General features: G+C 36.5%; 1 protein-coding gene and 1 long non-coding RNA gene across 4 annotated transcripts in view; one reads left to right on the forward strand and one right to left on the reverse strand.

The window, feature by feature from the left end:
* Positions 1-20,977, forward strand: part of LOC107691223 (brain-specific angiogenesis inhibitor 1-associated protein 2-like protein 1) — a 71,537-nt gene that overhangs the window by 28,177 nt on the left and 22,383 nt on the right. For all 3 annotated transcript variants that reach the window (XM_016489727.1, XM_016489726.1, XM_016489728.1), the window contains 3 exons: positions 11,042-11,103; positions 16,669-16,740; positions 18,782-18,916. In XM_016489727.1, the coding sequence (XP_016345213.1) occupies positions 11,042-11,103; positions 16,669-16,740; positions 18,782-18,916 (269 nt within the window). The remainder of the gene's footprint in view (positions 1-11,041; positions 11,104-16,668; positions 16,741-18,781; positions 18,917-20,977) is intronic.
* Positions 9,434-13,528, reverse strand: LOC107691225 (uncharacterized). Its single transcript, XR_001634523.1, has 3 exons — positions 13,519-13,528; positions 12,212-12,213; positions 9,434-9,514 (listed from the first exon to the last, which is right to left on the reverse strand). It is a non-coding gene; the product is annotated as an uncharacterized LOC107691225 (long non-coding RNA).

The raw sequence follows: 20,977 nt of genomic DNA on the forward strand, positions 1-20,977 counted from the left end.
GCGATAGTCACATCGCAGGATGTGCGATGTTTAGTATAGGCTACTGATCATTATATTTATACTGATCGTTTTCTTTGCTCACACACAGACACAGTGTCTACACCGGACACAACAGTTGTACAGAGATACCCATTTCTAAATACATTTAGCAGCAGAGCTACAGCAAGCGATTTTCTGTGCTGGAAATCCGTTTATCCTTTGTTGAAACTTCCGCGTCGTCGCGGAGAGCGCAGGGCATGGTTGCTTAGCAACGGCAGACGCCAGGAAAGCTCAAGCTTCCGAGCGCTTTGGAAATAAGGAGAGAGCGGCACGTCTGCCGTTTTCCCACGTGTTTTTAAGCGCGACATGTGAACGGCCCCAAAGTCTGTCTACACCGGACGCGACAAAGCGACTGTTGCATACCATTTGAACTTTGTGTCAGTACGTCATAAACGAGGTATCCGTTTACTGTCGGGGATTTGTCGTGTGGCGCCACATCTAGGCCTGTCACGATAACAACTTTTTGTTGTGCGATATATTGCCCCAGAAATAATTGCGATAAGTTTTTTAAGTAAATATAATGGGCGATATATTGCGTCACCAAAAATGATTGAGGTCATGTACATATATTGCGCGATAAGTCGATATATTGATTATTGCGACAGGCCTAGCCACATCCAGTGTAGTCAGTCACACAGCATCACTGATTATAATGGGTTCTATAGTATTTTGTAGCGCCGCTCGCGTCCGGTGTAGACACAGTGAACGGGGCTTGAGAGCCACGCAGATACACGTGAACACCGAATTCCGTTCACTTCCACGTCTATTTGTGCCTGAAATACTGTGCGCTGCAAGTATCCTTGTAAACGCAGTTGCTTATGGCTTAGGTGAAAGGGAAACAATTGAGAAAGAAAATGGATGTGTAACAGTATATTGGTTTACAGCAGTTTAATGTTCCTGTTGCTTTCTCTGTCATGAACGTTAATCAAACAACAAAACACAAAGAAAACACACTTTTGTAGCTTTAACACAGATTTATTAGATTTAATTTATAGTGAAAACTATGCAGTGTTATTTTACATTTGATTATTCAATTTCTGTACCTGAATACTCTTAGACTTACCTGAAAAATATAAAGCACGGCTTATTTCATTTGTATCTTTGTTCTGTTATTTATCTATGCTTGTAATGTTTATTACCTATGCTGATTTACTCGCCTACAAAATCACCTTAATCACTGATTATTTTTTTCCCAAATAGAGCTATTGAAGTCATCTGATTTTTTTTTTCATATCGCAATATATATTGCAGAAAAAAAAAATATTGCAATGTAAGTTTTTTCCAATATCGTGCAGCCCTAATTAAAATGTAATTTTTTTTATACTATTATTCTTATATTCTTTACATTTTAAAGAAAAATAAAACCAAAAATGTGTATAAAGAAGAAGAAAATCCTCCCCTTATTTCCACTCTAATGTGATCATGTGACACAATCAAACCTAATCACTGGCCAACTTTGGCCCAGGGGTTTGGGCATCTCTGCATTGGATCCTTTTGCCAATGTTTTATGTATGTACCTGTGTGAACTCAAATCATTTTCTACAGTTCATTTAATAAAGAAGAAGGGATTATCACATCATTGCAATACGAGAAAACGTAAGCCAGATTCAAAATATCTCTCCTTTCGATTACCTAAGCCAGGCTTTGGCTCCAACCTCAAATTGCATATGTTTTTTATTAAAGGACAATACTAACCGTATTTATGAGTGAGCAATAAAGTCACAGAGAACTGTTTACAGCAGTCCACTGCATGTACTTCCTGAACACTGGGCCAGTAAACGTCCAGAGACATGCCTCCGGATAGGATGGTTAACACTTTGCTTGGTCTAATCTTTCTTTTATGGCATTGCCACAGGCACACATAAACCAACTCACATGCCTCGAGTGGAGCTGATAAGACATCTGGGCTGAATCAGTGTCAGAGAGCAGATAAAGTTAAAGTGTGTCAGCTGAGGCAGAGGAGGGAACCCACACCTGCTGCTCTCAGGTGGCCTTGTGACTCATGTGACTCGAGACCGAGGCTGGCTTCATGTTCTGGATCTCGGCCCCTGCCCCTCGTCTCATTCACATGGCCTCACCTTGACTTTTTATTTTTCTCAGAGGCTGATTTTCACAACACGGTCTGTTTAGCACCACATGTTCCTACACATTGCTGGGGCTGCAGCTTTTGGACATCAGTACACTGAAAAAATAACTTTGTGGTTTTGTAAAATATCTTAAATTAACCATCATAAGTGCTACTTGTAATATTAAAATTCAAGGAGAACTACAATTTTCTAAGTAAAATGCTCTCAAAACATTTAATTCATGTAATTAATGAACTGCGTGGGAAGAGTAACTCTTATTAATATATACTTGTAATATTTACGTTTTATAGCCATTGCCCATAAATCTAGAAATATTGAGTACATTTTAATCTAAAAGTACAGCGTGCATGAATCCGCACATGCGTGTTTGGACAAGACACCCACGCTATATGGATCAGAGATATGATCTGGATTTGCTGGATTTTCTCGTGTTTAAGGTAAGTTTGCCTTTCTGTTTCAGATTTCTGATTTGTAATGCATTGGTCCATGTGCTTTGATAGTTTGATTCTTATTTAATTGACTCGTTATACATTAACATTCATCTTAATCACCTACCCTCATTGAAGTTAACTTGCGCAAGGTCACAGTGAGCGAAAATTAATATTTCAGCGAAAATGTTTTCAGTAGTTTAGAGATTCACAAAGCACTGTTTTTCGCATAAAAGCTTAAGCACGATTGGAAATTACTGGAAATTATTTAATGTTGAAACTGCTAGGTAGCTAAATTAAAGCAATCGCATAGTTTAGCATAAGTTCTTTTAAACACTCGACTTACGTAATAGTGAGTTTAGAGCAATAACATTGTAATCTCATAAATTGTCGTGTTTTGTCGCTATGCTAAGCTAACATACTGCCTAACTCTGTTACGTCTCCCTAATTACTTGGCATCTAGGGGTTGTGGGAGGTAACACATGAAAATTAAAATATATATACAGTATATATATATTATTTAAGATAAGAAACTTTACTCTGTTAAGGAGATGTGGTGCATGCGATTAAGAAGCAGGCAGAAACAAAAACTGAACTTGAACTTGCTTTTAGTTGAAAAACATTCATTTCGATATAACAAAACACCCATAATACAAATAAACGGTGAATTAAATATACATCCAAAACAAATAAATACCTATTTACAAAGTATATTAAACCGTAAGGGATTAAAGATAAAGTGAGGGACAAGAGCAGTGCTAAAGAAAATAAATCAATAAAACATAAACACACTAACCAACACCAACCAAACTCTAAACTAAACAAAAGAAAATAACATCTTCAGCATCGAACGCCACTAACTACGCTGACTAATAACAAAAATACATGAGTTGGCACCCGCTCATAACCTAGTGTGCTTAAACAACTTTCCTAAGTCACATGGTCCCATCACTATGTATCGAGAAAGGACTTGAATAAACTTTGGTAAACCGAGAGTCGAGTCGCAGCCTAAACATGGGTAAAACACTATGAGGAGAAAAGTATCAACAAAAGCGAACTCTAACACACAATAACTCTGAATTGAAAAAAAAACACTAAACAAGAGCAAAGGCTCCTCCCGTACTCGTGTTGTCCTCGGGCCTTTATACATGTCCACTAGTGTCTGATTGGTTCACGAGGCAGCGTGTGGACCCAATGACTGGCAGGATCGTCATCCAATCACAGGACCTGAAGCGGGAGAGAGAGAAAAGGAGAACATCCCTCCCAAAACAATATGGGATGTAATAGGGCTGGGTTTTGACACAAATTTCATGATTCGATTCGATTCTCATTCACAAGTTTGCAATTCAATTTGATTACCAATTCGATTCGATTTGATTCAATATTGTTTATTTTGGATATATATCAGGTACAGTACATGCCGAATTTTCTCAAGGAAAAAAATCTCTCAACTAATGCTGTAAAATATACATGAGAGTCAGTTAGTACTACATTACTATAATATTGAGGGTTAAAATTGACTGATTTATTAAAATTACACTTAATTAATATTTTAAAATAAAGTTACAATTACATAATAATATTTCTGCTTCAATTTGTTCTGTTTTTTTTTTTTAATATAAACATAATGGTGGCTGTCATAAAATCTTGATGGATTTATTCAAACATAAACTAAACATTGAAGAACAGTAACATTTATAAAGAATGTTATATGGTGCGGATATTTAGCAAAATGCCCCTCTCTACAGATAATTTTTTTATCTGACTAATGAGTTTATGGACACCGAATATGTTTTTCTGAGGTAAATGCGCGTTACATGACATTGGTACAAGCCGTTATATTGACGTTTTTGCGCGGATGAAACACTGATTGAGCGATTACATGAGACAGGATACGGATTGTAAAGTTGTACTCTTTCGGCGCCAAAATGGCGTTTATTGTCATTTGAAATCTGAGACTTTGTTTCATATTAAAAGTACCAAAGCACAATGCTTATTGCAATATATTGGATGGGACGTTCCGTCCGCTTCAACGTTCCGTCCATTAACTGAAAACAGGCTAGAATAATCGATTCTTGGGATTTAAGAATCGATATCGTTCCGTAAAAATGAGAATCAATTAATATCGAGATATCGATATTTTTTTTACCCAGCCCTAGGACGTAACCCCTAAAGCACCTGTTGCCACCAGCGATTGTTTTATAGGACTAATTTTGATGTGCGAATAGAAAGTTGTTAGTAAAAGTGTTTTTATGCTTCTTTATGATGGTATTCAACTTGATTGAACTTTTAAGTGTAAGGCCTCTCATGCGAGTCCAGTCTTGTAAGTTAAATCTTTTCTTTTGCTCAAACAATCTGTAATTTGTTGGTTAAAAAAGGCAAATTCTTATGAATATGTTTCTATCAACAGGAAGGCTTTGGATTCACTGCAGAATAAGCCAGAGTGTAAGTTGAGGACCATACAGAAGGAGTGATTGGTCTAATTCTCATATTCAGGCAAGACTTGTCATAACACTTACATATTGTTGTTTTGTTGGTTTTGGTTGCTTCTGTTGTCCTCATTTGTAAGTCACTTTGGATAAAAGCGTCTGCTAAATGACTAATTGTAAAATGTAAATGTAAGCATAAATCTATGCATAGATTTGCATGATATAACATTATTGTTGTTATTTTTACCTTATTCTTCACTGCATAATATAAAATTTTGGTTAAATGTTTTAGATCATTGTTTTAATATCACAAATCATGTCTGTTCATTTACAGAGTGATCTAACTCTTACAGTATGACAAGCCAATACTGTGAACACTTGAGGTGTGGGGAGGAAGACAGACTGATGGTTTTCATGTTGGATGCAGTTTTGGCTATATCAATAAGTAATCAGTATAATCAAAAAAAAAATGTCTGTGTTTTATACCTCCTGGGGTCGGAACTGTGCACAGCAGTTCATGTTGGTAATGGAGATAGAATTGCAGAATTGAATTACAGAACAGCAGACACTTGAAGTAGCATTCAGTCATACTTTATTTTTTTATATTTTCAGTAGACAAAATATTACCATTCTATACCAGTGGAGGTATGCATGTTTTGTTGATTAGTGTCGGTCATAACACTTTTTTACTGAATGCACCTTTAAAAACTTGTGTCCAGGCTTTAGTAGATCATGTGAATGTGACTGATTCACTTTTATTTATGCTGCAAAAATAAACTGATTAATTTTGTCTTAGTTGTGTGATTTGTGATAAAGGTATAGACCAGAGGTTCTCAAATCTGGCGCTCGAGGTCCATGTTTCTGCAGAGTTCAGTTCCAACCTGGATCAAACCCACTGCCTGTAACTAGTAATCCTGAAGACTCTGATTAGCTTGTTCAGGTGTGTTTGATTAGGGTTAGAGCTAAACTCTGCAGGAAAGTGGGAAACAAAATGAGTGTAGTTAATGTGGTTATATTAATCAAAAACAAATTAGCAATGTTTACATAATCATAGAGAGTAATATATTCATAAAGCTAAGTAAATGGAAATTACTTTTTCTCTAACAAAAAATAGATAATAAAATCTACTTATTTACTTCAGTAAATGGTAAGATTTACTTAATATTTTGATAAATGCAAGGCATTATTAGAAAATAATAAATAAACTTTACTTAATTACTTTAAATAAACACAACTTCTAAATTAAATATATTTAAGTAATATTTACTTAGAGTGCAATTAGATTTAATTTCTTCATGAATAATAAGTTCAGTAGTAAGTATATTTTGCTTGATAATAACAAGTTGAACTTGATATTCGAGCAGTAAAATTTATTTAAAATGTGTTAGGGTTAGGATTTATTTTTTTTCCAAGTTATTTTTTTTTTCAGTGATATATGGTCCATTAATAGGTCAGTGAAGTCACTGGTTTATCTAGTCATGTTTATTTGGTTTTGATATTTTTAGCAGATACTTTTCAAAGAAACATCACCGGAGATGAGTTTAGAAATGCACATCTGAAACAGTAATTCTAGCAATAAGACATGCTGTGCTTTAATGTTACAGTCCAGTGACTCTTACACTCTCAGTATGCTAAAACCCTTTCCAACATGTTGCCTCTACATTCCTCCTCAAAGGCACCACGGCTACCCTCAGCAAAATAAAATAAAAATAAAAAACATTAGATTAAAACAACTATTGTCAGACCTCAAATTGGCCACAACAAGCAACAAGGATGCATAATATATTACCATAACATTTGCCTATATTAGAGACTTTTTTATATTTTGGTGGATATTAGAGAGGTGAGACCAAGTCATTGTTTTGCAAGTCACAAGTAAGTCTCGAGTCTTTGCATTCAAGTCCCGAGTCAAGACAGGCAAGTCCATGTCGAGTTGTAAGTCCTCAACTTTAAGCTTCAAGTCCTAAGCAAGTCATTAGTGCTGTTTGCCCAAATTAGTGTCTCTGTAATAATTACTACAGTAATTTTCAAGTAATTAATAGTCTGTAGTAAGTATAATTAAGTATAATAATAATAATAAACATATAATAATTAGTGGTGTTAATCATTGTTTGTGAACAAATCGTAGGCCTAAGTGAATTAATAATTTCTTTCATGTTCACCGTTTCGTTTGAAAATGATTCCGTAATATGAATCAATTGAGTCAAATATTTAATAACTTGCTAATAGCCTACGTAAATCAGATGCTCATTTATCGCCACCTACTGATGTAGGTCTACAAAAATAGACAGTAAGTAAAAATATAACAATAGTTATAATATATAGGCTACAAATCTTAAATAAAAAGAAGAAACCATCAGTGAATGGATTTAATAGATGGAAGGAATGAATAAATGTTTTCTTGTAGCTCTAATTTATTTTATGTTCTTAAAGGCTATTCCTTCAACAAATATTGATAACGACAAATTATTCAAATTTCATGCTGTCACGGAGAGGAGCGCAATATAGTAATATAGTTATAATCATGATGCTGCACTGTCTTTGTTATTCTTCATTCAGAATAAAATGTTAATATTTTAATAATCTTAATAGTGTTGAGTTAAAGGTGACCTATTATGCCCCTTTCTACAATATGTAATATAAGTCTCAAGTGTCCCCAGAATGTGTCTGTGAAGTTTCAGCTCAAAATACCCCACAGATCATTTATTATATAATTGTGAAAATGCCCATTTTGAGAGGAAGCAGAAACAAGCTGTTTTTGTGCATGTATCTTTAAATGCAAATGAGCTGTTGCTCCCCGCCCCTTTTCCAGAAGAGGGCTGTGCCTTTACAGCTTGAAAGTCAGATACTCTGATAAAAAAAACATCTGTTTGGTTTTGATTATCGTGTATATCACGCTGAAATCATGCGTTTTAAAGCCATAATAGTTTAAACTTCTGATATAGTGTTTTCTGAGCGCACACATCCGAAGCACACGCACAGAAAGCTTCTGTCACACGGCATGCGAGTACTAAAGTAAGTTCTCGTTCATGTCTTATTGCACTTAAATTGTCAAATACACAAAAGTTTGGTAAAAACACACGAGTTACAAAAACAGTCTGTTATGTCTGTGAAGGTAAACAGCTGGGAAAGAAATCACTGAAATCTGTGTGGCAGCAGCGTAATATACAGTAAATAAATCAATAAATACACTGCTGTCTCGTCTCCTCTGAGGCTAGGACTCTAAATAGTGTTCTGTGCTCGTCTGTGCAGCTAACGATAGAACAGTTTGCATGCTTTGCTCGAACTTTTGCCATGGTGCTAGAACTGGTACACCGTTGTCACTTGTCGTTGTCGCAGAATGGCGGCGCCGTGAGTGGAAACGTGCCGATAAAGGGGCAGTGATATTATAATGAGATCCCTCTGCCACATCACAAAGGGAGCGAAATCTGACACGTTTTTTCAGACGCTTGCAGAAAAAGGCTTAACAAAACAAAGTTACTGGGTTAATCTTTTTCACATTTCCTGGGTTGGTAGATGCACCCGGGACCTGATTCTAGCACTTAAATGCGGAAAAAGTCAGATTTTCAAGATATGTCACCTTTAATATAGGGTGACCATATTTTAGTTTTCCAAAAAGGACAGTGGGTGGGGTGTGGTTGGTTGGTGGTTAAAGTAGAGCATAGCACAATGACCATAGCCCAAATATCAAAACTCAAAATATGTAATTTCCATACCTAATACAAATACATATTTTACAGTCACTGTTATGCATATTAATCATAAACACAGCTAAAAAGCTTCCTACCAGTGGCATATTAACAGGTCAGCCTAGTTAAAATGTCGAGTTTACGAGTTATATGTCGTGGCCACAAATAGACCTAACATGTCCGGCACACCGTTCAAATGATGCATGCAAAATTATTCACGCCAAACCTGTAGATATTCAGATTCTCAAATATATGTAAGTCAATGTATTTTGTGGCTCAAACAAATTTATAATGATCACAGTTGATGGCTTAGTTTAGGGGGTATGTGTGCTACCATGTAGTAGCCTGTCAGATTTACAACATGTGAATTCATCCATTTCTCTGAAAGACATGAAAGTGAGTGGCTCGTAACCAGGAAGAAAAATAGAGTGAACTTTATAGGTAGGCTACATACAATGTGCGTTTGACGTGAAAAAAAAATCTAATTATGTTTGAGAGGTTTATTACTGCCGTTTCCATATACATCAGTGTATATTATTATTATGATCATTACTATTATTATTACTATTATAAATGGTTTATAGTGATGATGTGTATTTTAAATGTCTGAAACATTAAATAGCCTAAAACATTATGTGGTTGAAAACACTGACAAACGCTCACTGGGCAAACTCCTCTCTGGCTCGGCTCCTATCATACCAGTGTGATCATACGCTTCAGTAACCAGCCTATCACAACTCTGTTTTTAGAAGGTAGGCCATAAAGACTTTCCAAGTCACAGGGCTCAAGTTCAAGTCAAGTCTCGAGTCATTGTTGTCAAAGTCTAAGTCAAGTCGCAAGTCCTCAAATATGAGACTCGAGTCCAAGTCAAGTCTCGAGTCATGTTAGCAAATCTGTTAAAGCAAATATACAGATCTCAATAAATTAGAATGTAGTGGAAAAGTTCATTTATTTCAGTAATTCAACTCAAATTGTGAAACTCGTGTATTAAATAAATTCAGTGCACACAGACTGAAGTAGTCACTTGTGGCATTTAAAATTATTGATTTTTTTAACTGTTTATTTAGACAAAATAACAGAATACAAGTTACTTCACCTAAAAAAAGTTTATTTCATTCATTCATTAATCAATTTATTTTTGTAATCATTTACTCACCCTCACATCATTCCAAACTCATGTTTGTTGATCATTGAAACACAAATAAGGATATTTTTTGTTTTCTGTCTCTTTACTGAAAGTCCATTCCACCAAAAATCAGTTCAAAAATTGCATAAATAGATCATAAAACAAATCCAACTTAAACTTGGTTTAATCCAATTCTTCTGAATATGGCACATTGAATATGGTAAACATAAAATTACAGTAACTGTACTTGCTTGACGCTCGACAAAAAATCTTATTTGTCCTTGTGCGTCAAGCAAGCATGTTCCATTTATGAGTCCAAATTGACATGAAGGTGAGTAAACAATCACAGTTTTCATTTTTGACTGAACTATTTTCTTTAATATTGGTTATCAGCCATAACATCAATGTATTTATCAGCTTCCAGATGGAATTGTATTAGTGGTGCATCCCAACCTTCATGCGATGTACAATATAATCCATACTTTTCCATTTGTTTGTGAAGACTGATCATTTTAAAGACTACAACTTTGACTATGGCAAGGTTATATAGACTATTTATTTTGTTGTGAATTTGTCACGTCCGATTCACTGCATTCTCTGTTAAAGTTACTTTGTTTTTGCCTCTCCATTTGCTGACAATAGTTAACATGTTGCGTTCATTACTGAGGAAAATTGACCCAAGAAGACATGTGAACAGACGACTGAAGAGACACAGAGCGAGTCGGAGAGATTGTATTATTGTTTCTATTGAAAACACTCTTATTTCCTTCTTCCACATCTGCACGCATCAGTCTCTAGGGAAGGGATAAAATCTCTCCGCAGATGTCAGAAAGAATTAGCTTGCGTTCAAGCCGAGCAGTAACTCGCTGTCTGTCCCTCCTTCTCTCTGTCCAACCATCAAATGCAATTCTTAAGGCTGTTTGAGAATTGCTTCTCAAATAAGTGTTGACTAAGTGTGTGGTGGGCGGATCCTTTATATAAAGTGCTCTGATTTATGCCGTCGGTTTTGCATTTTAATCCCCTTTTGATTACAGCGGGTAGGAGCATGCTGGGAGAAATATCTGTGCTGGCACAATGTGTTTTAATTACAGTAGCCGCTCTGAGGGAAGACTGTTCTTGGAAAACAAGGCTGTGGGGGTTTATTAGACGGGATTGCTGTGGATTATTATATTAAAAACAATGGACGTGTTAATGGCCTTTGTATTGGTGTGAGAGCCTGATAAGTGTTTTTCTCTGTCTTTAGGGGTCGTCTTGATGGAGATCTCAGACGTCCATCGGAAAGTCAATGTAGAACTGGAGGAGAATGTGAGTGTGTTCTTTTATCAGTGTGTGTGTTTGTTTCCTTGCTGTAAACACATTCTTAAGCTGACCGAAAGCACATTCAAACACACCCAAACATAAGATCGCCATCTGCAATTTAATCGCTTATCAAACATCCCATTTCCCTAAAACTTTATGGACTCTCCCGTTGACGCACAGTCAGTCTTATCAGTGTAAACAACAGGAAAGGGTAGAGGAATACAGCGGACACACCTACTGCATGTTAGATTGTAGTGGGGTTTTTTTTTATCGGAGCAGGTTTGAACATGCCTGTTGATGCACCTGAGCCCAGCGCCGCATGATGATACAGCTGTTCCTGCTAGTGCAGCTGCTGACTGCAACTTGTGAAGACAGGTCGTGTTTAAACAGCTTCAGTCAAATCTGAGATCATTTTCACAAATCTGATAACCCTTGATCATTCCTAAATGCCTGACAAAGAATTAGGGTTGTGATATCAATGCCATTCCCAACATTTGTTTCTTTGGTAGATGATAACTAATGTAATTGCCAGTATTGTGAACCTATACTAGTTTGAGAACAGTGTTCACTAGGGCTGCCCCCTAATAGTCGACTAACCTTTAGTCGATGAGAAGAGGCTTGGTCGATGTCGCTTAGTCGCAGAAAAAAAAATCCACAGGAAGTGGTGAGGTCACGCAGTCCGTGACGGACAGATCATTAATGGCTGGATTTTGTGGTAATACATCCAAACGCTCGCCTGTCATTCATCGACCTCAAATATGGCGTATCATCTGAAATAAGTAGTAGCAACTTTACATGGCCGCTAAATCTAATGTTAAAGGTGCAGTAGGAGATCTTGGAAAATGCTAACTTTAGCCTGATAGCACTGAAAGCGAACGTCCCACCCTCCCTGCAATCGCCGTCCAAAGCCACGCCCCCTGAACACATTTACGCTCCCAGACCAGAATACCAGAGACAGCATTACTACAGTAGGCTACATCAGCGGTTCCCAATTCCAGCCCATGTTCCGAAGTGAAGTAAACTTCAACGGATTACCCCTGCTCAGGGAGTAGGGAGCAATGAACACTGTGTAGGGATCATATCGATCGGAACACAGTTCATACACGTAGCTCACTTCTGACGAGCTGGTTATCTGAATCAGGTGTGTTAACTAAGCGAGACATGCAAAATATGCAGAGCGGGGGTTATCAGAAAACTAATAAGAAATAAGTCACTGGAAATAGCGTGATCACAAAACGAGCATGATAAAAGCAGCCGTTTGTTTGCATGCTTTGTTAAAGATTTAAATCCATAAGCATCGATTTTTTTACAATAATAAGTGATACATTGATCATAATGAATTAATTTATCAGGATTGAAAATTAGTCACACAGAAATAAAGCGGTATGATCATAGCCTACCTACTTATTCAGTATAGTCTGTTTCTGTTTATTTGTAGTCACCGTAGCCTATATACATTACATTTAGATACATTCATTTCTATATTTTTATAAAAGCTCCCGAACAAAAAACATTATTATATTTTTATGACATACGCGGAGCTAAACTCTCGAGACGAGACTTATGACAGATAAAATGTTACTAAATAAATACACGATTGTGATAGAGAATAAGAAGCTGACGTCTGATTTCTTCAAGCGGTCATATTTACCATGTTTACTATGGTAACGTTAATGGCAAGCGTGCATAGTCTTTTTCATCGCTTATAAATATTTCTGCCTTGTATGCTGATCATAATCCACATCGGATCAAGTTATTTCAAACACTCGCTGCTGTCTGAAAGTGAGTTTTGAACTAAAATTATTTTAAAAGTCTTTAATACTGGTGTTATAGCTGTTAACTTTATGAAATGATCCGCGGTGCTGACGCTCTCCAGACGCGGAGAAACGCGACAGTGGAAACGCGGCTACTGGGTTACATCATGTGTCATTCACCGGTGAGAGAACTTTAAAAGTATTACAATACCAGGAAGGAAGATCAGGTTGTTGATGTTTGTCTGCCATTCTCGCTCTGTCTGCACAAACTCGCTCGTCTCTCCCGCATTAACCCTATAACTGCCAGTGCAGCAACATAAACAGCAATTTCACAATGATTATAAAGTCTGTGTGCTAAAAGACTCCCTCTTTTGAGAGACAATATCTTTATTTATCATGCAATTTTTTGATTAACAACTTTGCAGATTGTTTTCATTTAAGCTTAAAATAATGACATAAAAACATTTTGTTTAACACTTATGCAAGCGAATCGTGCCCACAGCTAAAGTTTAGCTGCTAAACTGTAAACACTTAACAAAACAATAATGGTGGATACATTAGCCGAGTGCTAACGTGACTATCTGATGAAACCATACAGTTTGAAAACCAAAAGATGTCTACTGTAATGTCTGAAGAACGACAGACAAAAGACGCTCCATGTCTTAACCTTTAATTATAACGCAAAACAGCTGTATCACATGCACACCAGCCTAACTAACTCGTCTCTCTCTACTGGGTCTTTTAGTCCCTGCATTAACCCTATAACTACATAAACAGCACTTTCACAATAATTATAAAGTCTGTGCGCTACACTACATTATTATTAAACAAAGTAATTAGAACAACGACAGTTGACACATTCTTAGGAAATAGTGGGTTCACAGCGAATTATCAGAACTATTTCAGTAAAATAGTAATATCGTGCTTTACCTGGAAACCTAAAGCTGCACTAGGTATACATCACATATTAGCACAAAAACTTGATATTTTAAGCACTCAATTGAAAATGTACACATAACGTATCAATGGTACTTACAGGTTGTGGTTTGGAGAGCTTGTTAGTCCAAATTAAGAAGATTAGAAGCCAACGAAGATAAAAGCCAAGATTAGAGAAGCAGTCCTTGGTAAAATGACATGCACACAACAAAAGGTTCAAATTGTATTTCTGTGGTATCCTTGAATACAGCGTCTTCTCGACATGATGTAAACACACTAACTAGCAGAAGTGTTTGTGGGCAGGTCAGACTCTGTTCGTATTTCGCGGGCAGGCGGGGATTATGCAAATGTGTTACCCAGTGACAACAGGCAAAGGATTCGAAAATATGATGACTCGTTAAGGCGATTCAGAATCGACTCCCTCTTTTGAGAGACAATATCTTTATTTATCATGCAATTTTTTGATTAACAACTTTGCAGATTGTTTTCATTTAAGGATAGCTACATTATAAACGGCAAAAGAGATATTTTTCAAAAACCCATATGACCTGCTCTTTAAGACAAAATCACAGAAAACACTAGTTTATCAATAGGTTATTAAAATGTTAATGCAGTTTAATCTTACTGTTTTTCCCTGACACATTAATCATCATTACTTCTGCCGGTGTGCTGTGGCAAGCTTTATGCGTGCGCTTGTAGGCAATTAAAGGCTCATTATCATGATTTAAATGGTTTATTAATAAACGTGCGATTAGTCGACTAATGCTTAAAATGAACGACTACTAGTCGACCAGAAAAATCTTTAGTCGAGGGCAGCCCTAGTGTTCACGCTAAGGCCTAAAACGTATACTAACATACATCAGTTTTAGCACACTGGCATAATTTAAAGTTCGAAAAAAGTTTATCATAAATGTAATCGGTATGAATTGTGTGGTTTAATCCAGGTCTTCTGAAGAGATACGATCACTTTACAGTCATGATGAAAAGATTTCGTTTAAGCTTTTATTCAGATAGTCTTAAGTTGAAGCCCTTAGTTGTGATGGGGCCTCTGTCCACTTTGCTGTTATAATTAAAGGCAAATAACTTGTATTTTAATCACCACTGTTTTTTTTTTCTGACACAAACAAAATAAGGCTTGAATGAACATATAATTAAAATATAATTAAAACACTAGCCCAAAAACTTAAAATGTACTCACCGTCATGTCACAGTAAACTGGAAAACAAAAGGAGACATTGAATCATTGAATTATTTTTCATCAAAATACAAAGACTATGGAATGAAGTTAGATTGTTCACATGGTTGCTCTGCCATGACAGTAATTTACCTGAATGAGAAAACTCAACATAGAAGAGTGTTTTTTTTTTTTTGCTACAATGTATTTTTATATTTTTACTCTGTAACATTTCAACATGGTAAACCACTACTGCTGTTCAGTACACTGCACGCTGCAAGCAAGTGATGTGACAAATCTAAACCCATTGTAGACAAGACAGTATACTTTATCTAGTCTAGTCAAGTCAGCTTCATTGATTTTTAACAATAACATTTGTGAGAGTCCAGAAGTCTGTGCAGTGAGCTCTGAACCACAGGACTGTTGTGTGAAACTGTGTAAATCTGCAGACACTGTGACAGCTTCAGTGATTATAATGGGATGGGTGCGTTCTGATATTGTTGCACTGCGGCTTTGTGCATAATTTAAACAACATTTGAATACGTTTGTTTTCCATGCTTCAAATAGCACATCTGCTGTAGGGCTGTGCGATTTGAGACGTTGCGATTTCCTAATCGCAAAGCCTGCGATGTGGACGCGATATTACTCTGTTCCTCACGCAGCCTGTCTTGTAATGCTCGTTTATACTCGCACCCAGCTCCACACCGCAAGTCTCCACGAGCGCATCTGACAGTATGGACGAGGCTTGACGCACGCGCGCAACCTGTGTCGACTCGCGCCTGGCTCCACGTTTAAAACGAATGTAAATTCAGTCTAACTGCTTGCTAATTTCACTTGGATCAAATTTAAAATCGCAATCGCAATATCTGTCAAAAAAAATCGCAATTTCATATTTTCCCCCAAATCGCACAGCCCTAATCTGCTGTCATTTTCAACCGAGACATTTTCTTCCCTACTTGAAATTTTAAGACACTCTTTTCCCTCGCATATTTATTGACAGGGCAAAATCGGCTCTGATCATTGGCTGCTTTCATAGTAATGTCCAGCAGCACAGATAGATACTTTTATCATCCGATACTCATGGTTGTACAGATTTCATGACGGCCTCCATAAGGATTTCTCATAATTATGGCTGAAAAGACACATCGGCGGTTGGATTATGTGATTAATCAAAGCCCTACACATTATGACAATTACAGGTTCATTTCTGTATCAGATGTGCAGGTTACTATGTTAGCCTACATTGCACCCAGAACCTAAAAATATGAAACAAGAATGTCTTCTTAAATATAGGGCAGACACTTCTAAAACACAACAGTGATTCCTCATTAAATGGCTGTAACAAATGAAGCATTTTTCTGATTGAAGACATGCATTAATGAAGACGTGTCAGGAAGTGTAGGCAAACGCTGGGAGTGTGGGATCTCACTTAAAAAAGGGGCAAAAGCAGATTAGTGAGGGAGAGGGGCGGGTGGGCGCACTTGTAGCCATGATGATGAGGTATCCCTCTGTTTGTCTGTGACTCATCTCTTCTATAAGCACTTTAGCTTATACAACAACTGTATACCGCCTGCCGAATCATCCGGTTGCCTCGTTTTCTGTTCTTGTATGTGTTTCATCACAAGCTCACTTTCATGAAAAACCGTTATTCATTTAGTGGAGTTTGTATCTGTTTATTTTTTCATTTCTTTCTCTCACTGTCTACAGTTCAGACGGTTTCATCGGGAGGTTATTGCGGAGTTGGAGAGGAAGACAGACATGGATGTGAAATACATGACGGTGAGCTGCCGTATGTTCATCATTGATAGGGAAGCTACTTGAAATACTTTCAAGTATTTCTATAAAAGAATAGCTACTTTTTTTTTTATTCAGCAAGGATGCATTAAATTATTCAAAAGTGACAGTGAAGACATTGATAATGTTTACGAAAGTTTTGTTTGAAATAAATGCTATTCTTTTGAACTTTCTGAAGAATCCCAAAAAAAATGTATCTTGATTTCCACAAAAATATTGATAATATTAATGATGATAATAAGAAATAAGCAGTAAATCAGCATATTATAATTATTTCTGAAGATCATGTGACACTGAAGACTGGAGTAATGATGCTGAAAATACAGCTTTGCATCACACGAATAAATTACAGTTTAAAATATTTTACAATTAGATTATTTTCAAAATACTGTATTATATAGATTAATTGCATCCAAATTGCATCCAAATGTGAGTTTTACCATCAGTTCAAGCCCGAAAAGGGCAACAGAGTCGCGTGACAGACACAGTGATGGTGCAGTACACTTTTTGGGGGAAGTCGTGGCCTAATGGTTAGAGAGTCGGACTCGTAACCCAAAGGTCCGGCAGGGATTGTAGGTGGGGGGAGTGAATGTACAGCGCTCTCTCCCACCTTCAATACCACGACTGAGGTGCCCTTGAGCAAGGCACTGAACCCCCAACTGCTCCCCGGGCGCCGCAGCATAAAAGGCTGCCCACTGCTCCGGGTGTGTGTTCACGGTGTGTGTGTGTTCACTGCTGTGTGTGTGCACTTTGGATGGGATAAATGCAGAGCACTAATTCCGAGTATGGGTCACCATACTTGGCCACATGTCACGTCACTCACTTAATGTTTATTTATTATGTATATATAAAGAGACACATACAGTATATATTTTGAAAATATTTATGTTTATACATTTATATATTCATATTCTTATATTTTATATTATATATAAATATATTTAATATATAAACATAACATATTTTTCTTACATATATACATGCATGTTTTTGTATTTATATATACATAATAAATGCACACAGTACACACACACACACATTATGTAAACAAAAACTTTTATTTTGGATGCGGTACTGTACTATAATGTACACAAAGAATATCGGCCGATATATCGGTATCGGCCTTTTTTTACCCCCTAATATCGGTATCGGTATCGGCCTCAAAAAACCCATATCGGTCGGGCTCTAATATATATATATATATGTATATATATCAGCATCAGTCGACATATTGGTCAACGGCTAATTAAACTAAAACGAAATGCTACTGAAGGGGAAAATACCAAAATAATTTAAGAAAAATCAAACTTAGCACATCGAACATAAACAGATAGATTTATGCTAATTACAACTGTTGATCCTAAGAGCATCTTAATTCATACAAACTAAATTGAAAACGTAGTGACAAACAGCAGTATTACCTGGCAGTATTTTGGGTTTTTTTTACAACAAAGATTATGTGAAATGCCCTGCAGGGTCTTTGAGGAACACTTGTAGGTAACGAATAAGTGAATTGTTTCTTTTGTTCTGGCCTCATTTGCAAAAATGAATCAGACTTCCCAGTGCTAGAGAGACCGAGGGAGCATATTTGCATTTGATTGTTGCCTCTGCATTCTCAGTTATAAGGCTGTGTGTGCATTACAATGTGACCTACAATGCGTACAATGTCACGCTACAGTGCTGCTAGTTGGAAAACATAGGTGGTAACAGGAAAAGCTTGATTATTTTGAAAAAGACTACTGTCACGCCACTGAAACATTTAGTTAGTAGTGGCATTACTTTGTTCCCAATGCTGGTGTCCTCGTATGATTCTTTGCAGATGCTGTATGCCTGTGGGAAATGTGCCCTAAAACTGCATTATCTTCAGAGATGGGGAGTGAAAATCAGACTCATGTCACGCTATTTGTTTCCTGTCTACATCTAACACAGGAGTCAAACAGACTCATCTCTGCACTGACACACCGTGCATGTATGGACATGACTGCACGTCCCTGAGTGACACTGATCTAATACTGTCTGTCCACAGGCCACGTTTAAGAGATATCAGACCGAACACAAGATGAAGCAGGACTCGCTGGAGAGATCGCAGTCAGACCTGAAGAAACTCAAAAGGAAAAGTCAAGGAAAGAACGCTTCGAAGTATGAGAGTAAAGAGAACGAGGTACGTGGGTTTGTGCCACACATACTGTATATACCTACACATGTGCTCATGTTTTTATTTACAGTTAAAAAAATAATTATGCATTGTTCTGTTTATAATGTAATAATACTTTTGACTTACATTGCATTTCAGTGATGGTTTTTTGCTTTGTTTTTAATTTTCCTTAACAAATGGTGTTTAATGGTGTTTATTTTATGGCTGGAGCAAGGATGCCAAATGTACCTGTACTTCGGTACCATGTTGATACTAAAGTGATTTAACGATAACCGTTTTCATGCTGTTTCAATTCAGGCTTCTTTTGAATGCTTGTATCCACATTCATCATGAACGGCATTCACAGCCTGCAAAAATGTGGTTGTTCATGAATGGTCAAATGCACTTCTTCCTGCACGATGAATCTGTCTCAGAGTGGCTTGGTTTCTACACAAACTTCATCTCTGCATCTGCTCTGAGTTTGGCTTGCTTAAATGTGTAACATGCGCCAGCCGTCTTACCATATTTCTAATGAGAAGCACTTATCAACAGAAGAGGAGCTTTAAGGGCTCCCTGCTTTTTTCCTTCAAAGTTAAAGTTCAATGTTTTAACGTTTGAAACTGAAGAAATTAACACAGCCATTACTTAGCCAAACTTATTATATTGTTTTTTTTATTTTACAGTTAAATATTATAGTAGTTATATTTCTTTTGATTTAGTCATTTTTATATTTGTATTTAATAATAATAATTAGTATTTAATTTTTAATTATTTATTTATAGAGCCATATTGCTTAAAATCACAAAAATATTAGTTAATATTTCTGTGTGTATTCAATAGCGTATTAGCTGTGGCATCGATCATCATAAAATATTGGTATCATATCAGCGCTTTCTGGAATGCAGTATTGACAGAATGCGGGAACTGTCCATTTTATAAATATATTTAAGTTATAGCAGCTTGTTGGAAATTCCCTCTGCCACATAGTTGAATATCTGTCACTGGATGATATCAGATGCAGGCTTGTGTTCATATCAGGGCTCCAGACAAAAAAAACTCCTATAAGAAACAAAAATAGGCTCCCAAATTATTTTTTTAAGTGCCACAGAATAAACGTGTTTTATTTCTTTCTTTCTTTTTTAAACACCTTCCCCCGGTTTCAACAAAGCATAGCATATAGACTAAAGATCTTGATAACAAGAAGCCATTTGTGACCCTGCAGCACAAAAGCAGTCTTAAGTCGCTGGGGTATATTTGTAGCAATAGCCAACAATACATTGTATGGGTCAAAATTATACATTTTTCTTTTATGCCAAAAATCATTAGGATATTAAGTAAAGATCATGTTCCATGAAGATATTTAGTAAATGTCCTACTGTAAATATATCAAAACTTAATTTTTGATTAGTAATATGCATCGCTAAGAACTTCATTTGAACAACTTTAAAGATGATTTTCTCAGTATTTTGATTTTTTTTGCACCCTCAGATTCCAGATTTTCAAATAGTTGTATCTCGGTCAAATATTGTCAGATCCTAACAGACCCAGACCTTTATGACTGGTTTTGTGGTCCAGGGTCACATATTAGTATCGATTATAAACAATAATTAATTTTAATGATATTATATTGTTAATGATATTGATATAAATCAGCTCCACAACTGGAGCTGCTGTTCAGCAGAGATGATGACTGTTTTTCCACTAAAACTTTGATGCGCATCATGTGATCGCAAAACAAGCAGGAAAAAAGGCATTGCATGCAAATTTTTAAGTCATAACATGTAAATTTATATAGTCGCCAGTGGCGATCTCAGCAAAAATATCACTCGCAAATTAATATGTTTGGTCGCAAATGTGACCGTTTTAGACACAGTCTGGAGCCCTGCATATGCAGCATGTTCATAAAGGAGTTGTTGTGTTGTAGCATTGAATGAGGGTGAAACACAAGTACCTCCATAAACTTTGTTCTGTTCTGTAGTAGTGGATCCATCTCTATATAAATAAAGTCCACTAGCAAACAACTATACATGAATTCTGACCCTAATCTTCTGCGATGAGAGACATACCTCTTCCCTTTGTTCCAGACAG

This window comes from Sinocyclocheilus anshuiensis, unplaced genomic scaffold (assembly GCF_001515605.1).
Source record: "Sinocyclocheilus anshuiensis isolate Anshui unplaced genomic scaffold, SAMN03320099.WGS_v1.1 scaffold202, whole genome shotgun sequence".
Lineage (NCBI taxonomy): Eukaryota > Metazoa > Chordata > Actinopteri > Cypriniformes > Cyprinidae > Sinocyclocheilus > Sinocyclocheilus anshuiensis.